The 26,339-nt window shown below is 40.7% G+C and overlaps 1 protein-coding gene across 16 annotated transcripts in view; it reads right to left on the bottom strand.

Moving 5' to 3' along the window:
• Positions 1-2,020: 2,020 nt before the first annotated feature.
• Positions 2,021-26,339, bottom strand: part of LOC107225786 (cAMP-specific 3',5'-cyclic phosphodiesterase) — a 278,042-nt gene continuing 253,723 nt past the window's right edge. For 15 of the 16 annotated variants that reach the window (XM_046738558.1, XM_046738557.1, XM_046738554.1 and 12 more), the window contains 5 exons: positions 10,996-11,089; positions 8,904-9,133; positions 7,212-7,475; positions 6,992-7,091; positions 2,021-6,634 (listed from right to left, as the gene is read on the bottom strand). In XM_046738558.1, the coding sequence (XP_046594514.1) occupies positions 5,889-6,634; positions 6,992-7,091; positions 7,212-7,475; positions 8,904-9,133; positions 10,996-11,089 (1,434 nt within the window). In that variant the 3' untranslated portion in view covers positions 2,021-5,888. Of the gene's footprint in view, positions 6,635-6,991; positions 7,092-7,211; positions 7,476-8,903; positions 9,134-10,995; positions 11,090-13,889; positions 14,576-26,339 lie in introns of those variants that run through there. The other variant, XM_046738559.1, reaches the window with a different exon arrangement.

The raw sequence follows: 26,339 nt of genomic DNA, 5'->3' as shown, positions 1-26,339 counted from the left end.
ATCAGAGTTACCGATTTCGACATGATGCTGGCTGCATTCACCTACCGAATAACACAGTCTTCGCAATGCTAAGCTCAAGCCAGTACTTAGCCTGTCTGTATTTTCCGACTTTTCGGCGATACACGAAATTAATAATGTGAATAAATTTCTTCCAAAATTCGCAGCAAAACAGTGATTTAATTAAAGTATAAATACCCGAGAGAAGAATGTATACATAGATAATAAATAATAATAGATCAGATGTAATAATAATGCGGAGACCAAAAAGTATATTTGTATATGCGGTCCATGACGATATTAATATATGTGATCCATTTACGTTTAATACGTGATGCATACTACAAATTTTATAATTTTCCAGAAGACAAACTAGATTATCTACAATAATAAGTCTATAATATGAAAATAGAAGAATTATTCATTTCGAAATGGGATTCTATTCGACACGCGCTCGATGTATTCCATAACATTAGTATTCATAATTATTTCAACAACTTTTCATTTGCTCTGTGGAGGAAAACGTCTTTATGTTCTTCAGTCAACGGTTCAAAGCTCGTCAGAACATGGTCCGAACAGCAGAGGAGCAAACGTCAAGACATTATGTAGCAGCGCTGCTGCTGCGTCAAATCACTAGGCAGATATTAGTCTTAGAGCATATACATGTTCTAAGATTTTAGTAGCGACTAGTAAGTTACTCAACTGCTGCTGCTTTTTGCTGCCCCTGAAATCTCAGCTTAATGCGGCGTTTCGTAAACGAAAATGGGCAAGATAAATTCAGCGCCAAACGAGGCGCTTTTCGTCGCACAACTCAAGTCGGTAAACGATCAGTACGTAATAACTACAAGAACTAATGTTACCTTCACGTGCATGTGTTCAGATAGATAATGTAGTGTCGGATGTATAAACTAAGTAAAGAATGAGTCATAAATTGGCTTGATGAAATATGGAATAACAGAGCTGATACGCCCGCCGCGCCGGCTTACTTTAGTAGGCGGGTCAAATTGAGCCTGCTGTGCTAGCTGACGACGAGATCACATGAGCCTCGATAAAATTCTAAAACTCGAAAAGTCATAACAGCGAGTTGAGCAGCGCGACCGACTTGCTGTTAATTAAATAGTGTCAATTTCTATGCAAATTTTGGGCTATAGTTTTTCGTCTTCCTCCACTCCATTCCAAAATCACGTATTTGCACGTCTAAACTCCTAGAAGCTAAACGTTTCGAGGTTTTTCAAAATTTGAAATTGCATTAGATTCAGTCGAGGTAAGTCTCTCTATTCTCAGCATCGTTTCATGGAAGCCTTGTACATACTAATCGGCATCTTATGAATTCAAGTAAGACATCCTGAATCTCGATCATCGTAGAATCATCATTTAAGAAAATACGATTAAATAAATGCCTGCGTTTCGCTGCTGAACGTAACTTCCAAACCGTATATCACGGTCATAAATTAAATCAATTCATATTGTGCAAAAATACTGTACAAATATCGTCCTCCATTAGCGCTTGAATTTGACTAACGATAAAATCACCTCCTTGTTAAGTAGATTTAACACATTGACGTCGCCATCATCATGCAACGCTCCACGTGTATTTACACTCATCTCGTATACCTAATTATAGGTATAGCTGCCTTATTTCAGCGAGGAACTGTAAATGTGATGTGATAGAATCATTACAGCACGGTTACCCTGGGCATTGATCAAGCTCCTGCGATAAGTATTCAGTCAAATAAAGTAAAGACACGTGAAACCTGCATGAATCTGCTGTTTCTACCGTTCGATCGCCATCGATTAACCATATTCGATTAAAGTGGTTCATGCCTCTTCCGTCTCTCAACAGTTTTTGTCTCCCGCTGACGCTGGGGCTGCTTGTGTGGTCCGAGAGTTTAGAGCAGATTGCAGTTGAAAAGTGAGACCGAGAGTACTGTCCAACTTGAGAAAACTGTGTTGAAACTCTTATCGATTCCAAGATCAGTCACGTAATCAAAGGGAATAAGGGTGATCTAATTGAGATAGAGAATTTCCGACAATAAATATGTTTTATTACACATATATCTTCATACGTGGGTTACATGATATTAATACATGTTTATTTAACTGTCCAGCAATCAAACACATTGTTCTTATTACACATTTTTCATTAGATCATCGTAATCATCATACCTGTCAAAGGATTGTTGTTAGAGCAATTTCGAATTACAATAAATCGAAAACTATAATATTGTTTCGCCAATAATCGGTTACGATTTACCAAACAATTCACGATCTGCATGGTATTGTGAGGATTGAAGACGGGGTGATTGTATAGGTAACAAGGTATCTCGCATAGTGCCCGCGCATGCGATGTACCTTTTATTATTTTCCGCACTTCGTTTTTGCAACGACGAAATACTTCCCCTCGATATTTTAATATTAACTGAATATTCACCGTACTGAGTCAATGCGAAGGTATATAGATTTACTTGATATTCTTTCATTTGTACATACGATGTTATACTTTGTTACATAGCAAAGAATTAAATCGCGTTCAAGATTTTTTTTGTTTCTTGTTTATCTCTATCTTAATTAATTTATTTCGTAAACTTTCGTTAAATGTGATAATGGATGATCGTAATTAAAATTTTCATAATAATTATATTGATAATTAGTTTACAACTAATAATAAATAACAACTGCGGGCTTTGCCATCTAGTACAACCAAATCGATAGCATAATAAAAATAACATTATTATCATCACCATCAAGACGGTAATAATAATTATTGTTATGATAACAGATAACAATAATAAGATCAATGATAGCCATGGCGTTAAAAATAATTAATAATAATAATAATAATAATAATAATAATAATAATAATAATAATAATAATAATTAGCCGTAAGACTAATGACGATGTGAACTTGGTGACCAGCACCAAACACTTATTATTTCAATGCCTACACAACACAGATACAGATTTCTCGCATTAATAGTAGGATTGATTACATTACGATTTAGGTACATACTGAAATCTCGTTTCTTCCTTCATATTTAACGACAGACTTAACTTACTCTTAATATAGGTTGTCTTAACGACTGATTTTTTTTAAACAAGCTGTTAGCATTCTGCTCTTTTATCATTCGTTAACTTACGTCCGGCGATTCCACCAATACGGCACGTTGCTTCATTACTATATATTCATTCAAAGTGACGATTGAACATCTTTTCGGCCCAAGGTTTGACTACACGGACTAACGGCATTCAGAAGTGGTATTTAAAATACCTCTTGTCCGTATAACGCGAATCGTTTCAGTTTCAGTGCGAATTGTCAAATTGATAGAAGCGAGTGATATAAGAGAGATGTCGTACCCTTAGGCCAGGAGACAGTCAAGCGTGCTTTAGAAAGCTAATTCATGAACGAGTTTTTCTATAAGTTGAGCGATTCATAGACATTTAAGCGAGTGGAGTTTTCACATCGATAAGTTTTTATTTTCATCTCCTAATTTATATCTACTGCTACCGTTTAACTACAAAAGCTGAGAAGTTGAGTGTGATTGTAAAACGTATTGGTGGGGCGCCCGCAATGTATGCCTGTACATATATGTATATATATATACATACACACAAGCATACACATACACAATATTACGTGCATATATATATATATATACATGTACTATACCGATACATTAATTAACATTACTCTTTGGCTAGAAACAATTATTATTTAGGTTTTCTTTTCATTTTTATTCATACTTCATGTATCGCAAGAAAAAGCGTCATCTGATACCAATTAATTTCAATATAAACCCAAAAGACCAGCTCTCATATAGTTGTATATTAAAATTAATTTTCTTTTTGTTTCATTTCAACCTTTTCATCTCAATGAATAGTATATATAACATACCCTCCTAGTTACTAGTATTTTATTACTAGGTCTTTCTAGTTTTGAATTTTTTTTTTTTTTTCTTTCTTTATATACTTTTTTTCTTTGTTTTATTACAATTCTAAACTCTAATAAGCAATGGAGACAAAATCTTACTTTGAAGATAGTTATCTTTGTTGTCTACTGTTAGGGTATTATTAGAGAATCAGAAAAACAAAGGACGAACCAATAAGTCTATTGTTTTCGTGTATTTCTTTTTTCTTCAATTTTTTACTTATGACTTTTTTCGTCATATGCATTTGATGTGCGTTTTAAAAAACATACGCGGCCGCATCGTTCCATCGATCATTCTTAAATCTGACTCGTTTCTCTGCAAGTCGGATACGATGTATTATTCGTTCATCTTTTTCAAACAATTCTTCATTAATTCTTTGTTACCCACGGAGACTTGAACAATTTAAAACTACCCATTTGCTGGTTCACTCGTTTCACATATAAAGTTTGATTTTTTTCAACGCGACACCTAATACTTGAAATAATGACTGCGAATCGGATTTCCTATATTTTCACTGACATCTACCATGCCTATCTATAAGATTTCTTAAGAAACAGTCAGAGTAATAGTAAGCTCATGGTAGAATTTTCAATCCTATTCTTTTACAATTAACACGATTCTTGCAATAGTTGCCTATCATTTTTTTCTTTTTTCAACTCTTTTTTTCTCTAACCCTTACATTGTTGCGATTTACGCATCCTCGTAAAATCAGGCGCTTGCACTTAATTTCTGCATAATTAACATCGTAATTATCATATTTCTGCAAGCTGCCGGTAATTTCAATATTGCGCTCTTACTAAGCTCAGCGAAAAACATCTCAAATCATCGTCCCCTCTGATCTGACGATCTACCGAAATTGTTATACTGTTGTTGATTGATATGTTCTTGGAAATCCTGTCTCTGTCCAACGAAACTATCTTCCTCCATGTCCAATGGCAACTGCCGGCTGCGATCCACTTTCATTCAATTTCCTTTTTCCAATCCTCTTCTTTCAGCCTGACATAACACGAGGAAAATCTTCCATGATTTTTTCTCAAGGTACATTTTCGTTGCGTGTACCGCGAATTTGGATTAGATTCACAACTATTTATGAAGTTTTCCCAGGTTTCAAAAACTTGCTCAAGATTTTATTTGCCGAGTCTCTTTCTTCTCCTTCATCTTGTTTCTTCTTGTTCCTTCGTTGACGTGACGACAATCCCATCTCCGCCATCACTTGACTGTGTGACGAATCTCACGGCATTCCTCGTACATCCGTATCTTTCAAGATTTCCATACGTTTCGAGATTCGTTTACTCCTCCTCTGTTTTACCGCGGAGTGCGAAAATTGTGCGAGAAATAAAATTCCGCGTGCTCTCTGCAGCGATAGAATAAAACACCGGCCACAGTTCCTTCAATTCCCATCCCGTGTATAGAGACTCGATAGAAATTGTTCACGTTGCGGTTCGCATTCTCAAATAATAAGCCTTGAACTTTGCCCGATCCATTGGACGTGTCGTCATTGTACATATTCGAGCGTTGGATTTCTTCCTCTTGTTTCACTTGTCAGAAAGAGACAAAAAAAATTGCTCCCCCCCAAACTCGAATTCATCGCAATAATCCTTGCCGTCGATTTTCGCCGTACAGGATAATAAAATGAAATAAACAAAGTAACAAACAAACTAACAAACAAAACAAACCGAGCAAAACAATCAAAAAAATTCTTCTCGCCACTGATCGGTGGCAAGTTGTCAGAGGACGGTTATACCGCGCAATTAGCGGTACGAAAAGTATATCCTCGGTAGAGTCGGCACCTTAGCAGGTACTCAGACGCACAGTACGCAGTATCATACAGAAGTACCGCGGCGTTTGGCGACCTCGATGTTCGTTGAAACGTTCTTGTGGAATAGATGACGTCACTGGCGCACCCGCCACCAAGTCTGCTGCACCTTAACGTGAAGCTTTCTGCAAATGCCAGCCAGCCTCCGTCACATTCCAGCTTCGCCGGCGTTCTCGTCCGTCTCACCGCCACCCTCGCCCGTCTCTCCTGACTCGTCGCCCTCCTCCAGGGTCACTTGAAACCGTATCCTATCGTCGGATTGCTGCTCGGAGGCGAGTTGTTGCTGTTCGGCGGGTGGCGGACTGGGAGGTATCATAGACTGATACCAATCGCGGTTCTCCTCCAGGGTGTCGAGGATGTCCTGGGCATCGGGATGAACGAGGTCCGCCCACGTTTCCCAGAGCGGATGTACTATGTAGTCGATGAAACCGACTTGCGACTTCTCGATCGTTGCGCTGTGCCGGTCGCACATCGGGCTGATGTCCATGTTTTGATCGCGTTCCCTGTCGCCCTGGAGGAAGAACTCCTCCATAAGAAGACCGACCCACTTCCGGTACAGCGGCAACGGCTTCGTGGGGTTCGAGAGGTCTGCGCAGTGCACGAGGTTCTCCAGGACTTGGATCCTGTCCGTGTAGTTATCGAGCAGCAGCACTCCGGAACCGGCCACCTTCTTCGTTTCGACCATGGTCTTCAGGTCAGCCAACAACGACATGTGCTTAGACATGTCCGTCGACAGGACCATGTCGATTACCATCTTCCTCAACGTTTGTCGCTGCTTCTTTGTCATGTTAACGAATATGTCACAGCCCTCGTTCTGAAGTAGCTTGAACGCGACCGCCAAATGATGGTTCTCCAGGACCGATTCGTCGTTGTACATCAGAGCCAACTCCGAACCTGTAATCAAAAATTATCAAGAATTTGTTAGGAATAGGAAAATATTGTTTTCATTGAGAAAGTGCCATACCATTATCGAGTAGGGTCGGAAATGACGTCCCGTATAATATCGATTACGTATATTATGCACAGGCCACGGGTATTTTAGAACGTACAAGAAATTTTCCGCTCAGCGATATGCTTTTGAAATATTGTATATAGATATACTCGTACATAAGCATAGTCGCGTCGGACCCGGCAATTAGTAGTCACTTTCACAACTTTTCCGTTCGTAGTTCTGATCTTTGAACGATAAGTTCTTTAGGAAATTAGAGGATACATGTATATATACAACTATGAATAATATACTACACTTACTCGAATTGATGAGAAACTGGTTCGTCAATCCGGGATGGTCCACGTCGTGAATTGTCGCGGCGAAGAGAGCTGCGGTGATTTCAAGTGGTGTGAAAACTGACTGTAACCAATATAAAAAGTACATAAATTAGTCGGAGTCCTGATAAAATGTTATCGTTATTCGCAGCTTGGCGAGAAAAGAAAAAGGAGGAAAACTTTTGTTTTTTACATATTTTCTCACCTCAAGCGCCGGTGTGTTGAGTAAAGTGTGGGTGGATTGAGTGACATCGGCTGCATGGAGGCTGTTATGGAAGGGATTGTCCTTCACGTAGTGGTCCTCAAGCGTCATCATGAATGTGACGAACGTCTTGGGGGGTATGGCGAGGGATTTGAGCAAATCACGGCTTTGGAAAGCGGTGTAGGCTACGCAGGTTAAGGGACGGTTGTTGCTGAGTTCGCCTATCCTGAAGATGTCAATGCCCCACTTGTCGATGTCCGATAGTAGCTGAAACGTGAAAACAGCAAAAAATCGTTAGAATTACCTCGTCGGTTATCTCGTTAACTATCCTGACTCGATTTTGATGCGTGGAAAAATTGTACAAACTTTCATTGGCTGCGCGTCAACATACGTATTGTCGGAACGTCAAATAGAAAAATATTTAGACACTTCTTTCTCAGAAACCTGAATAAGGATCGCAAGGTGCCATGCGAGTTCGAACGTGTTGTCTCAATATTATTGATAAATAAAAATAAAATAAATTTGACTTCGGCTGCTCATAATGACAGCTTGTAAGTACGGACGAATTTGATGTTGTGAAATTAGCACATCGTCATCGGTTCGTCGAAATTAAGCGAATTCAGGGAAATCGTATAAAACAATCGGCTTATTGAGGAGAAAAACATAATAATGACAAATAATAATTAGATCATCGAAGATTATAAGTAAACGAGACGCAAGACATGTCGGACAAAATATGTGAATCACATGTCGTTTGTTAATTGAACAAAAAATCATAGTATGTGCGACAATCTTCACCAAGGTTTGATATACAGGCTTTATATTACTACAAAGCGTAACGAAAAAGTTGGACAAAATAGAAAGAAATAAATTTAAAAAACATTGTTCGTCACAATGAGTAACTCGATAAAAACCGGTTGATTCATTCGCGTTACGAGTATGACAAAAACATGTAGGTGTCAACCGACATTCCAGAAAAGCTAGATCCAGTTACCATAAAAGTGCAATGGGTGCGTTCTGTTGTTGTAATACACAACTGACGTCGCAATAATTAATTACTTTTTTACGTCTCTTCTCTTGGAATACATTACAATGGATTGTGTGGCTTAGAATTGAGAGTAGATAAAGAATATAATCAAATATAGGGTGATCGAACGTCACTGTTTACATAAACTGATCTTAGCGGGCGGATGGTACGAGGTAAAACTGATCTTCGGAGGTTATCAGACAAAGTAGCTATCGCTTCTTGAATAAATAAGAAGGAAAAAAAATTGTAACAAAAAGAAAGATCTCATCACCGGAGCTGTGTATATTTATACATAGTTATATGTAAGAAACGCCTGTATCTCAACCTATGCAAAACTACGCCGTTACATACATATCTTTTGAAATGAATACAAGCAGATATGACGAGTAATTAATTATCTCTCCAAAGGCAATTTAGCAAACCGTTCGTGGGTTGAGCAGTTCCCAAAGTTGTCGAGGCACACACGCCTCTCTTCGTACCCGGTCAACACAACCTTCCTTCTTAGCGATCAAACGTCTTATTAGTCGACGATCGCGTGTAATATCAGATTTCGGGATGGATTATCGAAACGATCCGGACCACGCGAATCGACGTAACGCGCACTTGTATTACCACCGCGGTCAGGTATACCTGTATCACTGATTTTTTATAAAAATTTTTCAAATTACCTTTCCAAGCTGCTCCTCGTGGGGCGTCTCGACGCCGTGAAGGGGGACGCGCTCCCCGGTAAAGCTGTTCGTGTGTGTCAGCGGTCTCTTTACGCCGCTGATGTGTGACATTGCCGCCGGTCCCCTCTGGACGCGATCCTTCTTCTTGACGGCTCGGACATCGACGTTTGCTGTGGCTGCGACCGCATCTTCGATTCGCAAAGACGGGAGGTCCAGCTCCTGCTGCTTGTCTGTGGCGAGAAAAAAAAAGGGGCGCATATGAGAATTGGAGGAGCGTTAAATTATATAAATGTAATTCGGTCAACGCTGGGATAATCAATCGAACGTGAGTAATCGATAGGGGGATATTGTTTATTGTTACGATCTAGCGTCGAGTCTGGATCATTGTATTTGGCTATCGCCGAGGGCACGAAATCACGCGATGGAAGTTACAGCTGCTCTTTGTCGCTCGCCTAGTTATATTTACATATCCTCTCGTTGCCGATTATCAATTGCAGTGGCTGTCAAAAACGATCCTGACTAAGGCGAGGCACGTGGCCTCTACGGAAAAGGTAAACCGCTGTTGTTTTGCGGTAATTCCTCGGAGGAACAACGCGTTCCATGTGTCATAAGTTACGACTAGTTACGACGGAACTGTGTTACGCGTTTTACGTAACCCACCTCGGGGCATTTTTACGGCCCATTGTACACCTAGATAAATACGAACTATTCTCCGGAGGTACATAATATATTAATTAATGTGTATGTGCGCGATGCCTGTGTTTATATATGAAAAAGAATTCGTGCCGCATTATCTTGGGAGAGAATGATGAACTTTTTCTGTACAAGTGTACAATTACAGGTACTGTATGCATATGTTAAGCCACACGTGACATTCGTGTATAGTAAACGTTCTACGTGCGAATAAACACGAAACACGGCGCTATGCGGGACGTAATCTGCATTGTGATTTCTTTTTCTTGTATATTTTTTTTTTTTCTACATTTTTTATCTCTTTTTTTTTTATTATAAAATACGTACGCGCAAAGGTCGAAAATCACCGTTAGTCAGAACAGAGCTGATTTAACTGGGACGTATTTGAATTTTCTTTTCATTTGTTATCTCCCGCTTGTATGCCTGAAGGTTTTTAAGGCGCGTACATAGTATGATTATATTATGCATTATATATTGAGAAATGTATAATGGAGTTCGCGATATTTCCCGACCTGAATAATATTTGCGAAGCGACGTTGCACGTATATCCACGACTTGGCGTGATTTGCCTGCACCTGTCTTTCGAATTAACCTTGGCTAGTTTTTTTGCCCTAGTTTGGCGAAGTATACTGCATGAGATGAGATTGATAGAAATACAGCCGCGATCAGGTGCAAAATCGTAAATTCTTTTTCCTACCATTGGTGTTTAGCGAGTAATTTCATCAACTTGGATTTATTTTTCTTCTTCGCATCCCGAATTCGAAGAGATTATCACCACTTTGTTTTCGCCACGACATGTAACTCTGGATCACGTGCATATTGTTATATTTAACTTTGACGAAATGGATATACCCGTATTGCAAACATATGCGTGTCGATGGTTTCTGTTTTACGTAAGATTAAACAGTTTCTGATAAAGATATATCAAAGTGGGGTTCTATTTCCTTTCATTGATCCCAAGGGGGTCAGCCATGTTTTTCTCATTTTTTTTTTTTTTTTTTATTTTGTGCAACGTATTGCACGCTCTCTCTCGTAATTACAGCGAATCACGGCCGGGGCATCTTGAATAAACGTGAAAAAAATGTAGACAAACAGTTGCGTACGTGCGTATGTGGCGCGATAAAGGTGAAAAATTTATAATTTACGGTTACAATAATAAGACGTTGGCATTAAGAGAGTACACACATACACTTGTAAAAAATTGAATAATCGAGCTAGCTGCTTGCGTAACCGAGTAAAATAATTGTCAAAATGGTTTCGCAAAGTTATCTCCAACGTCGGAATTACCGTCGAATCGCGTTTGTCTACCAACGAAAGTTAAACCCGTAGCATAGTCACAACGATAAAATGTCAATTTTGCGCAACATCCCGTCGTGCGGTCGGTGATTAAGAAACTCACCTAAGAAGGTGGAGCAGATGTATTCGGAAATTTGATTTCCGGACTTTGAAGATTCCGAAAAATGTGACAACTCCTTGTTCAGCATCCTCTTGAACTGTAACAAAAAAATACGAAATCGTACTCGTTAGAAAATTGCAACAATACACCAGATATTGTAAACATTGCAAAGGGGTGAAAAACGAAGGAAATATACGATCGCCAAGCAGGACCATATTCGCTTCTCAATAACAACAATCATCATCGTTCCTCAATTATTGAGTGGATACGCTTGTAGCAGATTTAATATACCGTAGACATATGCGTAATGTACATAGGTATATACAAATACGTATATTGAGATATTATCCTAAACGATCAATCGTCTCTCCATCTACTATTTACGCCTTCTAATGCACGCCACGGGGACAGTTTATTTGGCGTTGACTGACCTCGTCCCGCTATACTAAACAATAATCCAATTCTTCCGTGCAGTGTTAAGTGTTATTTCTTATTAGTACTAATTCGGTTGCGGGACGGAGCGACGATAGCCGACAAAACGATTTCGACGAAGCAAGCCGCAGGGAAGAAGGCAGTTTCCATATTATGGACAATACGGGTGGGAATTGATAGATAGTTTGTGAGTCAAGGTGATGCCAGGAAAACTACCAGCTCGGTACGTTTCCACAAAACACCTCACCTCGTTGTCAGTGAAACTATTCGGCAATCGCGTCAGCCGCATACCGATCGAAAATTTATCTCGACACAATAACGCGTTAACCCGACATTATACGAGGTGCTTATTTATTTTTTATCTTTTCCTACACAGTCTTTCCGCATTTGTTTTTTCTCATTTCGGTTTTTTTTTTTTTTTTTTTTTTTCGTCGTGTTTCGACTCTTTCCCGCCGACGTCAAGCGGCGAAAAAACTGCAAAAATAAAAAACGGAGAAAAAAAAAAAACAAAAAGAAAAAATTGCCAGGAATTCCTCCGCGATTCGATCGAGGCGCGTATCAATTCTGCGCAAATCTAAAATCCTCTCCTGTACCCATTCCACCTTGAGCTCTAGGCCGCAGCGAATTAATTTCTTCCGGAAGTATAATACCATATTATTTATCTACCGCGAATATCGTAATATGTGGGATTTAGAACGGTGGATGTATACGCGATACGTGTGAAGTGTTCTTCAAAATAGGCGGCAAAAAGTTTCCCTCCATCTTAGCATATCTTATCCACGAGATTCACGGTTCATTGGATCCGGGGCGCGTGTGCCGATTATGTGGGAATAACCGTACGCGTGATTGCGCAACAGCCGCTTAGGAGGAGCTTTGGCAGAGCTTAAACTGCGATGCGTACGCCAAGGGCGCGTGCCGTTAGCAATATTATCGATAACCCGGGAAAAGCGAGTACAAGCCGCTCCGAACCGCTTGCGGATAATAATTAATGCGCGGACTTTGATCAGACGGTCGCGATTCGCGGACACGCTTGTGCGTTTTGCTTATTTCTTGTCATTTTTTTTTTTTTTTCATCCGCCCTCCCGTCCCCCATTCTTTTCTATACGTTTTCTGAGACGAGGCTACGCGAATTGGATTTGATGCTGGGTCGTAAAACCGAGTAGATTTGCACATACGATACGTAATACGTTTAGGTACGTATGCAATATGCGTCGCGTTAAAACGGGTGAAATTCAACTTTCGCCTTTGCGAAATCGAAGCAGGCTCCGTTCGGTCGCCGCATGCAATCGCGACGATCTCTATCTTCCGAAGTTATACCGTTGAAATTAATCGGAAATTATACCACAGCTACGGGTTACATCCTTTCAGCACCGTTTACGTTGGGGCATATTGGATATTACCGCAAAACTGATTGCGTCGACGGGTTTGCGGAAGGGGATGCTGCGGCGTAGGGGATTCGCTTGCGGTTGCGAAGGATGTTTTTTCCCGTCGTACAACACCTGCAAGGCTCGTTCGAACTTTCGACAATTAATTTGCGCCTCTGAACGTCGCTGAGCTTCGCTGAATTCGGTATTGCGAAAAATTTATTTTAAAAGAAAAATCTACGAGACATGTCGAAGCTTATTTCGAGATGAGGAGCCCAAAAAAAAAAAGAAAAAAAAAAGAAGAGCGAAAGAAATCCTTTGTTACGGTTAGACTTTGATACACGATCTGCATACAGACTTGGGAAACATTACGTAGTTTGACTTCTGCGAAAGTTCGGCGATTGAATTTCAACAATCGTAATCTTATTTCGCTCCCCGATCGCACAGTGAGTTCAACGAATTGACCGACATCAATTATCGATAAGTACTATATGCACAATCGATACGAACGTCTGCTAGGCCTGATACCACTAATAATAGATAAGTCAATAAACGATAAACGAGCGCGAGTTTATTTGACTTAGTGTTTACACAATTTTACAAGCAAGAATTGTGATCGATCAAACATTGATCGAAGATTGATTCTGTAAACGTGCGTATAGATTCGATATCACGTACGTGGGAGAAACATGCGGCTTACAGATACGTACACTACAAGTTTCTGTACCAATTATTTTCCCTATTGCGCTCGCGTTTTTCACCGCAACGCGAATTATTGCTAATCATCCTTGATCCAAAGGTGGCGAAATCCCAGGGACCATAATAGAGTGATTTGAAATACTTGTCCGAGTCTCGCTCGTAACGCAACTTCTCCGTCTCCGTCTTTGGTTCTTGAAAATGTAGGTAATTATTTTCACCTCCAAACCAACCGCTTGTGTCTACAATATCCCCGTTTCAATTGAGTGTGAAGGTTACCCAATTTACCGTAGTACAAGGTTCTCGGCATAATTCCGACAAGCACGTTCGAAGGCGCGAATCGCAAGCCGACGCGTATCGATTCTTCAATTTCTTTCCCCTTTCTATAATTTATGTTTCATTCACCTGAACAGCGACGATCCCAGCCATGGCTGCGAGGTCTGCCAATGTTCTGAGATAGTTCAAATATCTCGAAGAGTCCTTCACGTTTCCAGTTTCAACCCGACTGCTTGCTTGGCGCACCATTTTTTATTTATCGTGTACTGTACGCGTACTGACAATGTTTAAAGGTAAACGACAGACAAAACTTTCACTCGGATGCTATATTATATAACACAAAATATCACTGCACCGTAAAATGAGTGAAAAAAAAATCTACCTATAACGGTTCACCGGGTTTGCGCTCGCCGGAATCGTAAAAATTCACGAGACGCGTTCGACGAGAAGTAACTTTTTGGGCGAATACCCGTGGTGCGTATGTCCAAGGTATAAACCCTTTGAAGCAGTCTTTCGAATGTTAAAAGTTTTTCTTTTTTAACAACATCGATTCAGTTTCAGTGCACGTTTTTTTTTTACCGCACCGCGATTTTCACAACACAATTATTTTCGCGTCAACCGGTGACTATAAAAAGAAGTTGAAAAAGAAAATAAAAACCGTTTTCTTTCTTTTTTTCTCAAATAAAAACTTGCACGTAACCGGTTGTCTCACGTGTGAAGGTCACTTTTTGCTTAGTTAGCCACTTCAGCCTCGAAACAAGAGAATCGCTTCACGAAATGCTTCTCGATCGACTGCCTGGCGTGGTCTGTACGTTTCAGCCTCGACACTAGCCGCTTATATCAGCTAGCAGTCACATTCCCGTACATGTGACCGATGTTCTGGTATTCGGAGGAGGGGATACTGCCGAGAAGCAGCCGCTAACGTGCTCAACGTCATCGTCTTCGCGAGCGTGGGTGAACACCTTCCAAGAGAAACATGATGTGTGGATCTTACGCTAAACTTTGTGTATCATACTCAGTTTGCATTGTTTCGCGTTATAGCAGAGTATTATTCTTCAACGAATTTAGAGAATTGAAATTTTAGGAAGGCACGGCCGTGATCCAGTAAATGAACCGCAGCCTTGAGTTTTCGCAAAAGCTCCAGATTTAATTTTTATAAATATTAGTATCGAGTTACACGTGTGGTAAAATTTTTCGGGGATTTCTTTATCTCCTTTCAGTCATGCGGTGGATTCCGAAATTATTATCACCGCGATTAGAAGCGTTTGCATCGTAACTCGAGAATTTCTGCAACCAGATGATCGCGGGGATTCTCATCGGCGTTTGTTCTAGCTCAATTTTCATATCGCGAAACGAATAATATCGCGCCAGGGAAGGACAAAACGGTTCTAATTACACGGCGAAACTGAGGATCAAATTTCTACGATCGGGTGAAATTCGTATTATCCGTTGTTAGACTGGTAGGCGTTCAGCGAACGGGGATCTCTTTGAAGTGCCGGCGAAGAGGGTTCGCTTATTTTGACGTACGTAACGTCATTCCGTCCAAAGAGAAGGTTACTCTGTAATTTCTCGTCTGGCTGATGAAGCTCCCTCCCCGCTTCATCCGCGAAATTATGCCTCGCGAGTTCGGAAACTCTCGTAACGCCTGTTCAGACGAAATCTATAGGTAGCCAAGATATTCAAAGGCCAGTTTTGCGAACGTTCCGCCATTCGGTTTATCGCCGAAGTAAACGTTTTAACAGCCCAACATCACGGTAGCGTATACAACATGTAATTAGTCTTTGTATACAAGTGGGATTAGCGATTTCATTCAAACCTTATCCATCTTCAAATGCTCGTATAATTTCATTCTCAATTATATTATGACGTAATTATCTCGCGTCGGCAAATATAATTCTGCCAATGGTTTGTATATGCGAAAAACTCGTGTTGAAGATTCGAAAAAAAAGGAACGAAAAAATACGTACTTGACCTGATTTTTGATGAAAAATCGTCAATTTATATCGAAGGTTCCTTGTGAAATTGGGTTCGTTTGTCATTGTTCCGAGTAAACTCCGAAATTGTCTTTCAGATGTAAACCGAGGTCGTAATACGAAATTGTAGTATTTCGCAGAGAAGTTATAGACGAGAAGAAGATGAAGCGATTGCCAAAACTGACAAATCTCAAAGTACCGATGAGTGCCTAAATTCGCTAAATTCCTCGATATTACAGTTTGGATATTTTTGGACTGTTTTTCACTCCTGCAGGTTTGTCTAGGGAGTAGGTTCCTTGTTTTACCGAAAGATCATAAAGGTCTCAAACTGTTTACATGACATAGCCTAATACGGATCTTTCCGAGTATGTGGATTTCTTTTCTATTCCATTGTTTATTCGCCGTAGTTACTGATCGCGGTTTGCGATTCACGATTCTTGTTTTTCTTCGCGGTATGTACATTACACCGTACACCGCACCGTCGATAGAGAGGGAGAGAGAGAGAGAGAGAGAGAGAGCGAGAGAAAAGAGAAATAGATCATCGTCGATCCTCGGATTTTAGCCGAGCAGAGATGACAGTGACGGTGTATGTTGTTACGATATCGTTAATTAAGAAAAATGAATATCAGAAAAATGTGTACATTACACCGTTATTCAAGGAGCTTGTTATAGTTTTGAGCCAAAACATTCGTTCTTGGCAACCATTCGAAAAAACATACCTATAATAATATACGCACGCGAGCGAGTGTTTCTTCAATTTATTGTTACGATTGTTGTTTCCCGATAATTCTGCACTTGAGCGCGTTAGCAATTGCGCAAAGTTAAATAAGGATCATCGTCGGATCATTATACAGATGTAAAAAAATATACTCACACAATCACAGGCGGCGCACGTTATACGTACCGATATACGCGTTACTGCACAATTTACAAACGTGTATACTCGACGGGTCTGCTTTCCGCGGCGTGACGTTACAACCCGCGGTAAAAGCCGTACATAAATTCTCACAATTATACACACGCGGCCATTATCGTTATTCCTATATATTGTAAACCTCGTTCTTATCTTATCAATCCATGTTTATTTACCGCGTCGTTCGTATTATTTCGTTCGCGGGAGTGGGGAAAATAAAATTTGTCACCAATTCCGTGACGATGGTTGAAAAACGAAAAGAGAAATTCTCCTAAATGGAAACACGCCGGCGCTTGAGCCGATGTTTTGGATGACGAAAAGTCAACTCATGTCATCTCGCAAGGAAGTCTCATTGCGTGTTATACGTTACACGCTCTGAAACAAAGCCTGGGCCTAAGGTGTAATAAATTAACGCGGTGATATCACTATCGGTATAGACCGTACGCGTAAGTGTTCGGTCGACATACCTAAAATAATTCTCTTTTTACGTCATCTCTCTCCCTCGCTGTCGCCTTTGCAGAACCGCAAGAGACGATCGACCAAGTTTGCTCCTGTAAAGGAAACGCCCGCCGTACAAGGAGCACATGCCATTCCCATCCGTAACTCAAATTCGCGCTAATTGCCAGAGAACAGCCGGCGCTGTTTACTCCTACACTCAAGGTATCTGCATATCAGTTACAGATTTTGTCTCGCGCGGGCTGGTGGTGTTAAATTTTCTAGAATCGCGTACCGCGACCGTGACCAGACGTCTAGCCAATGTGCAGGTATAGGTTCGAATGTACCAGCATTCCCGGTATTCGTCAGGTTTGCTAAGGTTGACTCAGTTGCACCGGGATCGTCGTTTGCCGAGTCCGACCGAGAACTCTCACCATGTGTATACGTTATGTTGAAGAAGTTAGAAAAATGTCCACGTCTCATTGCCGCACAGCCGTTCGATTCAATTCCCTGCAGAGCAGTCTGGATCAACATCGCCGCATTTATAGAGCCAAGAGCAGGCTACCGCAAGTAGCGAGCGGGTGATAAAAACTATAGTTTCCTCGCAAGATCAATGGCCAGAAAGATGTTTAATGTGTTTTTGTTGGAAGGTGGTTCCAGGAGAATAAATATGATTTCTGTTTCTTCTACAACTTCTTTATTTTTGTCTAAGATAGCACTCCACCGCTGCCGTCTCCAGCGAGCGTCCAAACCGCAAGTGAACCACTCGTTCGCGCCTTAGCGCACGTCTAGGAGTAGAGTATGTTTTATTACTAGGTGCACCATCCATACTTCGTGACAGTGACATTGTCATTGTCACTGCATTTTAATTATCCGCCGAATATGTGGTCGGCCTTGGCTTTGCAGCAGCTTTGGATGAGGGATGAGTCGCGATTCCGCGTCTCTCTGATCGCTGCTGCAACGTCGCCGATTCGAAACGGCGTGGCAGTGAAAGGATGCAATGTCGTGTCGGTTAACTTTGCGGGCGATGGAGGACACTTCGTAAGATAAGTAATTACATCATGCCCATTGACTGTGATATCATTCTTTTGTGAGAATGAAAAAAAAAAAAGAAAAAAACGCTGGAATATTATATCTTTACAGCGCGCCGTGTTTCTCAGTTTTTCACGGTTATTACAGTCTTTCCTTGATGCAAGATAAATCGATAACCTCCTGCCGCAGGTACGGATTAATGCTACAAGTCTCGATAAGCAGGATACGCGTATCCTTTTTTGCACTACCGATTCACGATTTGATCCGACTATTTTTCGATCATAGATGAATGAAATTTCGCTCATCGCCAGCAACACCGATTGTTTATAATAAAAGAGGCAGAGCCGAGAGAGGAGATCAATTTACGAATTTCACGCAACTTACGGCTAGATTTTGTTTCTAACGCAATAGCTAACGCAATTTGCCCGAGGCCTGTAATTGCTCCGGTCTCGTAAAAGGTTTGAATAATATTTTCTTCGAAGAAAATGGTCAGCCGCGCGGAAAATAATTGGAAAGTCATACGGTGCATGAATAAACAGTATATTACCTTCCGCTCGATGAACGTCATTAAAAAAAAAAAAAATAATATATTTTCAATGCATAATTTACACAGCTATACATAGAACTAAAAATTCGAACGTCATACGTCAACAGAGAAAATGTTAATGACTCAAAATCAACCTTGGCAACGTTTATCTACACAAGAATCACACCAGCATCAAACTCCGCAGCAGATGTGAACTTTTTCGATACGCAAAGCAAGCTCCAAGTGTCATTCGGCTAAACGGTACACAAAAAACACGTTTTTCCAGAAGTTATTAGACTGAAATTATGATTATTTTTGTTTATCTCCGATTCACGAGTAACAAATATAGTCCCGAAAAAATATGCTTTTCGTACAATTCGACATCAGAGATATTTATTTTGACCTACACGTGGCGCCGATCGCGTTATAATCGGCGAATTCATCCCTTAACAACCTGTCAGTATCCAGACGTCAGTTTGTTTGCTCCAATCTCTAACACGCCAAGAATATGAGAAACGAAATGAAAATAACCGCAGAGTTTCCGGTTGCTCTAATATCACGCGATATTTTTTAAGATCAATATGCCTAATTGGGGAGACACTCTTTTACTTTCACCGGACTAACTCGATATAACTTCAAGAGCACGGCATCGTTGACGATAATTATCGCCTTTTTGTCGATACGTAATCACACGAATTGAGGTCAACTACTTTTCACGGTCATCGATTGATGTCGGAAACAAATTGAGTCATCGAAAGGTAGAATGGTGTGACTACACGTGGTTCAACTAACCGAGTCATTACATCATTAATTAAGAGTGAGGTCGTTGTTGTTTTCCCTGAAAAAAATCCCTCGGTTCCTTTTCCCAGGTATTTTTCCCAAAACAATAAATCCGGCTTGTTAATTTACGGAAGCGAGATGTAATTTGGAAGAAAATCCATACAAATATTTCTAATTAGTACAAATGTTTTCGAAAAGATCGATAAACACTCCGAGCCAACGCCTACGCCGCTCTGGGTTACGTAATCGAAACGACACAGAAATTAGCTGCAAAATTTTGTTTCTCTAAATAAAACTGTGATTTTGCAAAAAAATTGCTGGAAAAAAAAAAATGAACACTACGTGTATTTTGAAAAATTGTGAAACAACGCTGCATCGACGATGCGTTTTTTTTCAACTATAAAATTCCGGTTGACAATCATTTTTAGAACAATTGCGCGCTCTAACTATTCATAGTCAGCGATGTGATAATAATTACAAGCTTACCGTATCCCTGACGGTAAACCATGTTGGCCCGGAAAAAAGTCTGTAAATTCAACGAAGCTCGTCACCTGCGTCGCACGCAAATCGGCAACTTACTATCGGACATAGAATTTCCTGTAGGTCATATTTACGGCGGCTCCGTTCGTCATTCATAAATCGCTTTTCTTCGTGTCTTATGTCAGACACGTGCAGGAATTTTTTCCTACTCTGGTTAACAATTATGGGTGCAGTTTTATTCACGCGAGAAAGTCGGACGATTTTTCCTCGGGACATATTCGCCGTAACCTAGCCTAGCCTGGCCTTTTTTCCGGCCTCTGGTTAATCAACTTTAGATAAATCGCGGATGTGATCCGGTCAGGAAAGACCAATTAACAGGCGGCTATTTCTACCTTCCGTTTCAATGTCGCGGAATTATAAAATATATATAAATATATAAATATATATATATATATATAATATGTATATATGTGTGTGTGTGTGTGTGTGTGTGTGTGTGTGTGTGTGTGTGTGTGTGTGTGTGTGTGTGTGTGTATATATATATATATATATATATTTACATGTTATATACGTGTACCCGTAGGGCTCTTGATATTGCCTATCTAATTAGCCATTAGACTTTCCATAAGCAGTTGTAACGAAGAAACGGAAGCTGCTTTTAATGTTCTCTTCCTCGAAGAAGCGTTAAGACAATTATTCCGATGAGACCCGTTGGCATTTATTTCACGTCGGTGCTCGAATAATTATCGCTAACTGTATACATCATCGAACCTGAACGACTAATAGAGAATTATGATTACAATTTCATTCTCGGAAATGAGTTTCCGTCTAAATTTCATAGGAATTAGTTGCAGTTTTTTGGTCTTGCAGTCAAAATTCGTTGAAACAATCACTCGAATGCTGTACGGCACCGAATGTTCATCACCGGAATGTCCTGCAACGCAATCGTTTGCGTTACAAGTTATCCGCAAATTGGAAAAACTGAATAACGCTCGAGTGGCAGAATATGAACACTGGGGATAAATTACACAAGTTTCATAATTAAGTAGCCGACAGGCGATGAAGATCGACGAAGTCTTTACAAGCGTTGTCTGCATACGACGAGTATGATACTTACGAGACGCAAGAATCGGAAAATTTTTGAACTTATACCGACTTTCTGTATCGGTGTAACGTCTGTCTGAAATATTGAAATCTGTTAGCTAATTCGGTTACTAGGACAAAAGAAATTGTTGTATAAAGTAGTAAAAAAGATTTTTTAAAATAAGCAAAGGTAACATTAAAAGGCGGATGAGATAACGAATAGCTTTCTTCGGGGAATTTTTGGTTTCTGGCGAATCTATAAATAATGACTATTATTGTAGGAAGAAGCTTGCTTGCTTGGCGACGGTGACCGTGAAGCGAAATTTCTAGCGAAACAAGGTGGCTAGCGAAAATTGCGACGTGAGTATAAGTAGGTTCCAAGTGTATGTATTGTAAAGACATGAAAGTGATATAGATGGGTATACGTTAACATTGTTGATTCACGCTTTTAACGTTGACGTAAAATACATATATACTCACCGCAAATTTTTCTGGAAACTTGAATTTCCTGAAATCAAGCAATTATCTAAGCATCATGCGATGCCTTTCGTATATATACTTTTCGCGTAACACGTTTAAAGGTACCATAATCACCTGATTGTGGGAAACGGAGTGATCTCTACGAGACTGATGACAACGCGCATTTGCGTTTAATTATTATTATAAAGTTGCGCGTTACGACGTTGAAAGAAAAAAACGAGAACGCCAGATCGACGTTTCAAAACGTACCTGCAACGGCAGCTGGGCTGGGTGTAAAAATACAGAAAGATCAAAAAATTGAAGGGGAACAATATCGAATTTTTAAAGAAGCGAAAGCTTAATTTATAGCATTTAAAAATATTCAAAGTAGAAGAATAGGAAGGTCAGAATATCAAACGCCCAATCGTAGAATCGTCAGAAATCCTCTCGATAATATAGAATCGTATACAGATTCTCGATTTTGCAGTACTGTGCTTTGACCTTTCTACATTCTGTCGTTCTGTATTTCGACTTTCTATATTTACTTCTAAACTTGGACTTTCAACATTTTTAAATTTTGTGAATAACATTTTCGCGTCTATGAAAATTCGATATTCTGGTCCTTCTATCAATCGACGGTTTTAGTTTTTTTTTACCCCTACCGATCAACTGGAATCCAGGTACGCGGAACATTTTTCAGACCGCCAGCACGATCTGGCTAGAATTCGATATTTATAGATTTCGACTTGACCAACGGCTCTGTGCAAGCTCAGATAATTAATCGCTTTCGATTCTCGGACAACTTCATCCAGGAGTTAGCGAATAGGTTCGTGGAAAAATCTATCGACTTTTTCAAACCGGACGGAGTAATTCTTCTCTCGTCACACGTACGGTAGTCCATTTCCTGCGGCAACAATGCCTACCCGTAAATTACACGATTCCTTTTACCTATCATGTTCACGCTTGCTGATGGTTATTAAATTTTGACACACGAACACTTTCGACTGGCCACCCTGTGAGCAACGCACCCTATATCTACACACCCTTCGAATCCACCCCAAGGCGAAGGTTGAAACTTGGGTATTTTCGGTGTTCAGACGTGCGTTTCTATAGGCGAATATTTATTCGCCCTCAAAAATCACTCTTCCATTCGACTACGTCGACGAAATGCGACGGTGACGATACTCCGGGCTCTGCTTTATTTTTCAAAATTCAAGGTGAATCACGAGAAGCCTGACAGAAACAAAACGTACCAACAATGAGATTGCGCCGCTGATCGCAATTGCACACAGCTGTATATTACGCATATAATAACAACGTTTGAGCTTCTCTCCGCGACTCGTCGTAGCTTCGAAGACACGCGTTAGACCGTCGCGTCGTAAAGCTGTTTGATAAGTGAAATTCATGCATTAGCCGAAACATCAAATATTGGCTGTGAAGAGTGAGCCCCGTTCAACGGATTCGAGTATAATGGAAACCTTTCCTATCCATGTGCAAATAAACAAGCAATAAACACAGGTGTACTCGGTAGGTATGTAGATATGTGTACATGTAATTACACTACATACGTCACATTTGGAATTGGTTTTAAAAATTTGTTTTTACGCTTACATTCTCGAATAAACATCATACATGCCTATAAATATTGCGTGTAATTTTTTTCCTCTCACTTTTATCAACCAAAGACCCGGCCGATGACTGTCGAGCTGACACACACCCATAATTGCAATCTCCTGCACGGAGTAAGGCGCACATGACTGTGCGGAGCACCGCATCGATTTGTTTATTTACCCAAGTACGTTGACAAAGCACTCGAGGCTGTCAGCGGTATTGCTTCAGGTAGCTGGGTGGTCACGGATAAGCATGGAGGAGGCACACATACGACAACATATGTGTACGGAATACCTGCGACGCGTACGCGCAGAGTTACAGAAATTTCGCAAGTGCGGCCGCGTGTAATAACGCGCATGTAATCACTCGCGTCTTTCGTAAACAATGCGGACAACAAACGGGTGATTAACTCGGCGTTTGACGGCTCGAATTAAGGTGAAGCGCGATCCACGTGTTCAGATAAATTCTTATACACCGCGACACAGATATCATTAAGACGAAACATTTTTTCCGCCCCCTTGCCGCAGTGACGTACCTAATTTAGTTGGCTATCGTGGAGTGATTACTATGATATTATGGAGGCATTAAATAAATTCTTTCTTTTTTGTTTACATACGATATGGTTCGCAAACATTTTTTTATCGATTGAACACGATGTATCGTATCGGACGTTTCGTGTATAAAAAGTGTGGCGATCGGTTGTTGAAACAATTTGGAAACACCGTTAATTGTAAATTAGCATCGCAATTAATAACAATCTCACTACGGATCTGCGGCTAAATATTCTGAACTTAGAATTAAAATTCGGTTCGGACTGTCGCCTAAGTCTGGTCCGGAATGGAAGGAAGCTCTGATAAAGTTTGACGAATGAGAAATTTTTCCAAATCGAGATGTTTCACTCGATACCCTGACTTCTTGTTTACATCGGTAAATTTCCACAACGGACAGAACTGATAATAATTTGAAAAATAAGCCTCACGCAGTTATACGATGCGTATAACGTAGGTAGGTACGATACGCGCGGATATATGCCAAGCCGAGCTCCGGCGTTTGATGAGAAAAATAAAAGAATTAGCTCTGCATTGTTATTTGTTTTTTTGTTTTTTTTTTTTTTATTAATTTCTTTATCACTTTGTCTCTAGCTCCGTATTTCGTATCTCCGTACCGATTCGCGCACTTTCGAGCGTTGAGCTTCATTAGTCACGCGGTTAATGTTTCCGTATTTCCGCTGGCGGTACAACGCACTTGCCCGCGTTAACGATCGTACGAGTACACGTAAGTACCGGCTCGTTGAAAATCATAAAATACCAAGTTGTTTGTCGATTGCGGAAAGAATGAGACGAAGAGGAGAAAAACGAGCCTGCTTGCCAAAATCGGAGGATCGAATCAATTTCGCTAATTAGGTACACTACCGATAGCCGCTACATGACTTTGGACAGTTTAGAGCGAGCGGATCGGCGACGCGATTGATCTTCTCCAACTCGGTCTCGTTTCTTTTAAATCGGTGCATGCAGAGGCATGGATACAAAGAGAAAAAAAACTTGTCACCAGTTGTTGCGCAGCGAGCGATAAAGCGGCCTTGGCGATGATCTCCTTACGCCCGCAAGTCGCATGGCCGAATGACTGTTAGATTTGGATTTTTTCTTTGCTCTCAGGATGCGTATAAGCCTGTATATGTGTAATAATAACACAATCCGGATATTATCGTTAACACCTCGTTAAGTAGCTACGATTATAAGTCGAACGATACGATCTGTGAGATGCGATCCATAGATATATCGGTGAATTATTCACGGTGCGACCGATTGCGCATTCGGGCGGCGAGTCACGTGGCGTTAATTTATTCGACGCTTTATGCATAATGGATTCGGTTGTTATACGTGTGTACATACAAAGGCGAGGTGCGAGATTCGAAGGGCCGGCTAATCGAATCGAGAGGTTGCCGAGAGCCCTTGAGTTGCAGTGCAAGCGATTATAGCCGAGGATGAGGGAGGGAGGGAGGGAGGGAGGGCTGCAAAAGCTCTCAAGGAGAACCGCGTCGCCGGGATGTCTGGTGAAAAATAATGTTCCATTTCGAGGTTCGCTACTTATCCAGGTGCTGCCGTACTTCGTATAACAGGTCTGATAGCCATCTGAACACCTAAATATGTATAGTCCACTAGGTTGTACGGTCCGCGATTTGAATCTGGAGATTAGCGGCATGTGTAACTGCATTACGGTTCGTGTATAACGGCGAAGGCCGCCGTAATACGCGGCTCTAATAATAATTCCTTGATAAATAATAATTCTTACGTCACGGTATCGCAATCAATAACCTCTCTCGCCGAGGACTGCGCGACGGCTCGTCGAGGGGGCGGGAAAATAAACTAAACAAAATAAAATAGAAATTTAAATCACACCGCGACACCGTCGGAACTTTGAGGTGAAATTGCGACGTCGCTGTTTAAATAATAAAAAAATGTAAATAACACCGCGACACCGTCGGAACTTTGGGGTGAAATTGCGACGTCGCCGATGTGCCGGAATTTCGTTTCACGTTTAACGAGAGAGAGAGAGAGAGAGAGAGAGAGAGAGAGAAAGACACACGGGAAGTACTCGAAAGTAAACGCCGCAAAAATCACGAATATACATATTTAGATTCGGCTGATAAATATCGTTATATTACCAAAAGTGTTGGTCTGGTAGTAACGAAATATAGCCTAAAACCTGACGAGACGTTGCAGCTGTTCACAGAAGTAAAAAAAAAAAAAACGACGAAAATAGGTTCGGTAGTTCTGGAGTTATGAGCGAAAATACGTGAGAATGACGTTGATTTCCATACGTATGTATATATTTGGCTCGGGGTTACGGGGTTTTAAAAATTGGCATTTAAAATTTTAACTCGTTAGAAAGTTTCGGTTGATGGCCATGCGGACGTGAATCGTTATACTTTTTATACACGGATGTGCCGGATCCCTCGATGCGGCGACTTTGGTGGAACGGAGAAACGAGGATCGAGCAGCGATCCGTGGGTGAGCGAATTTCAGGTGCCTATGTAAGCTAATTGCGGGTCAAATTGAGATCGTTACGAGAGTGTGAAAAACTCCAGGTTACTTTGCGGCGGCGGCGATTGATGGCGAAGGGTGCGAAAGTCGCGCACCGTTAGTCTGGTTACTCAAGATATTGACCAGGTGCCAAATTACGCGACCGATACGCTAATCGACACTGAATATCGTTATAATAAGCAGTGACACCAGAGCTGACAAAGTTTCCAGTTACGATTGCAAGTGATTTTCCCAACGTGGTTG

The sequence above is a fragment of the Neodiprion lecontei genome, chromosome 4, assembly GCF_021901455.1.
Source record: "Neodiprion lecontei isolate iyNeoLeco1 chromosome 4, iyNeoLeco1.1, whole genome shotgun sequence".
NCBI classification, from domain to species: domain Eukaryota; kingdom Metazoa; phylum Arthropoda; class Insecta; order Hymenoptera; family Diprionidae; genus Neodiprion; species Neodiprion lecontei.
The sequence above is the reverse complement of the archived record's forward strand: the minus strand, read 5'-3'. Positions and strand labels throughout refer to the sequence as shown.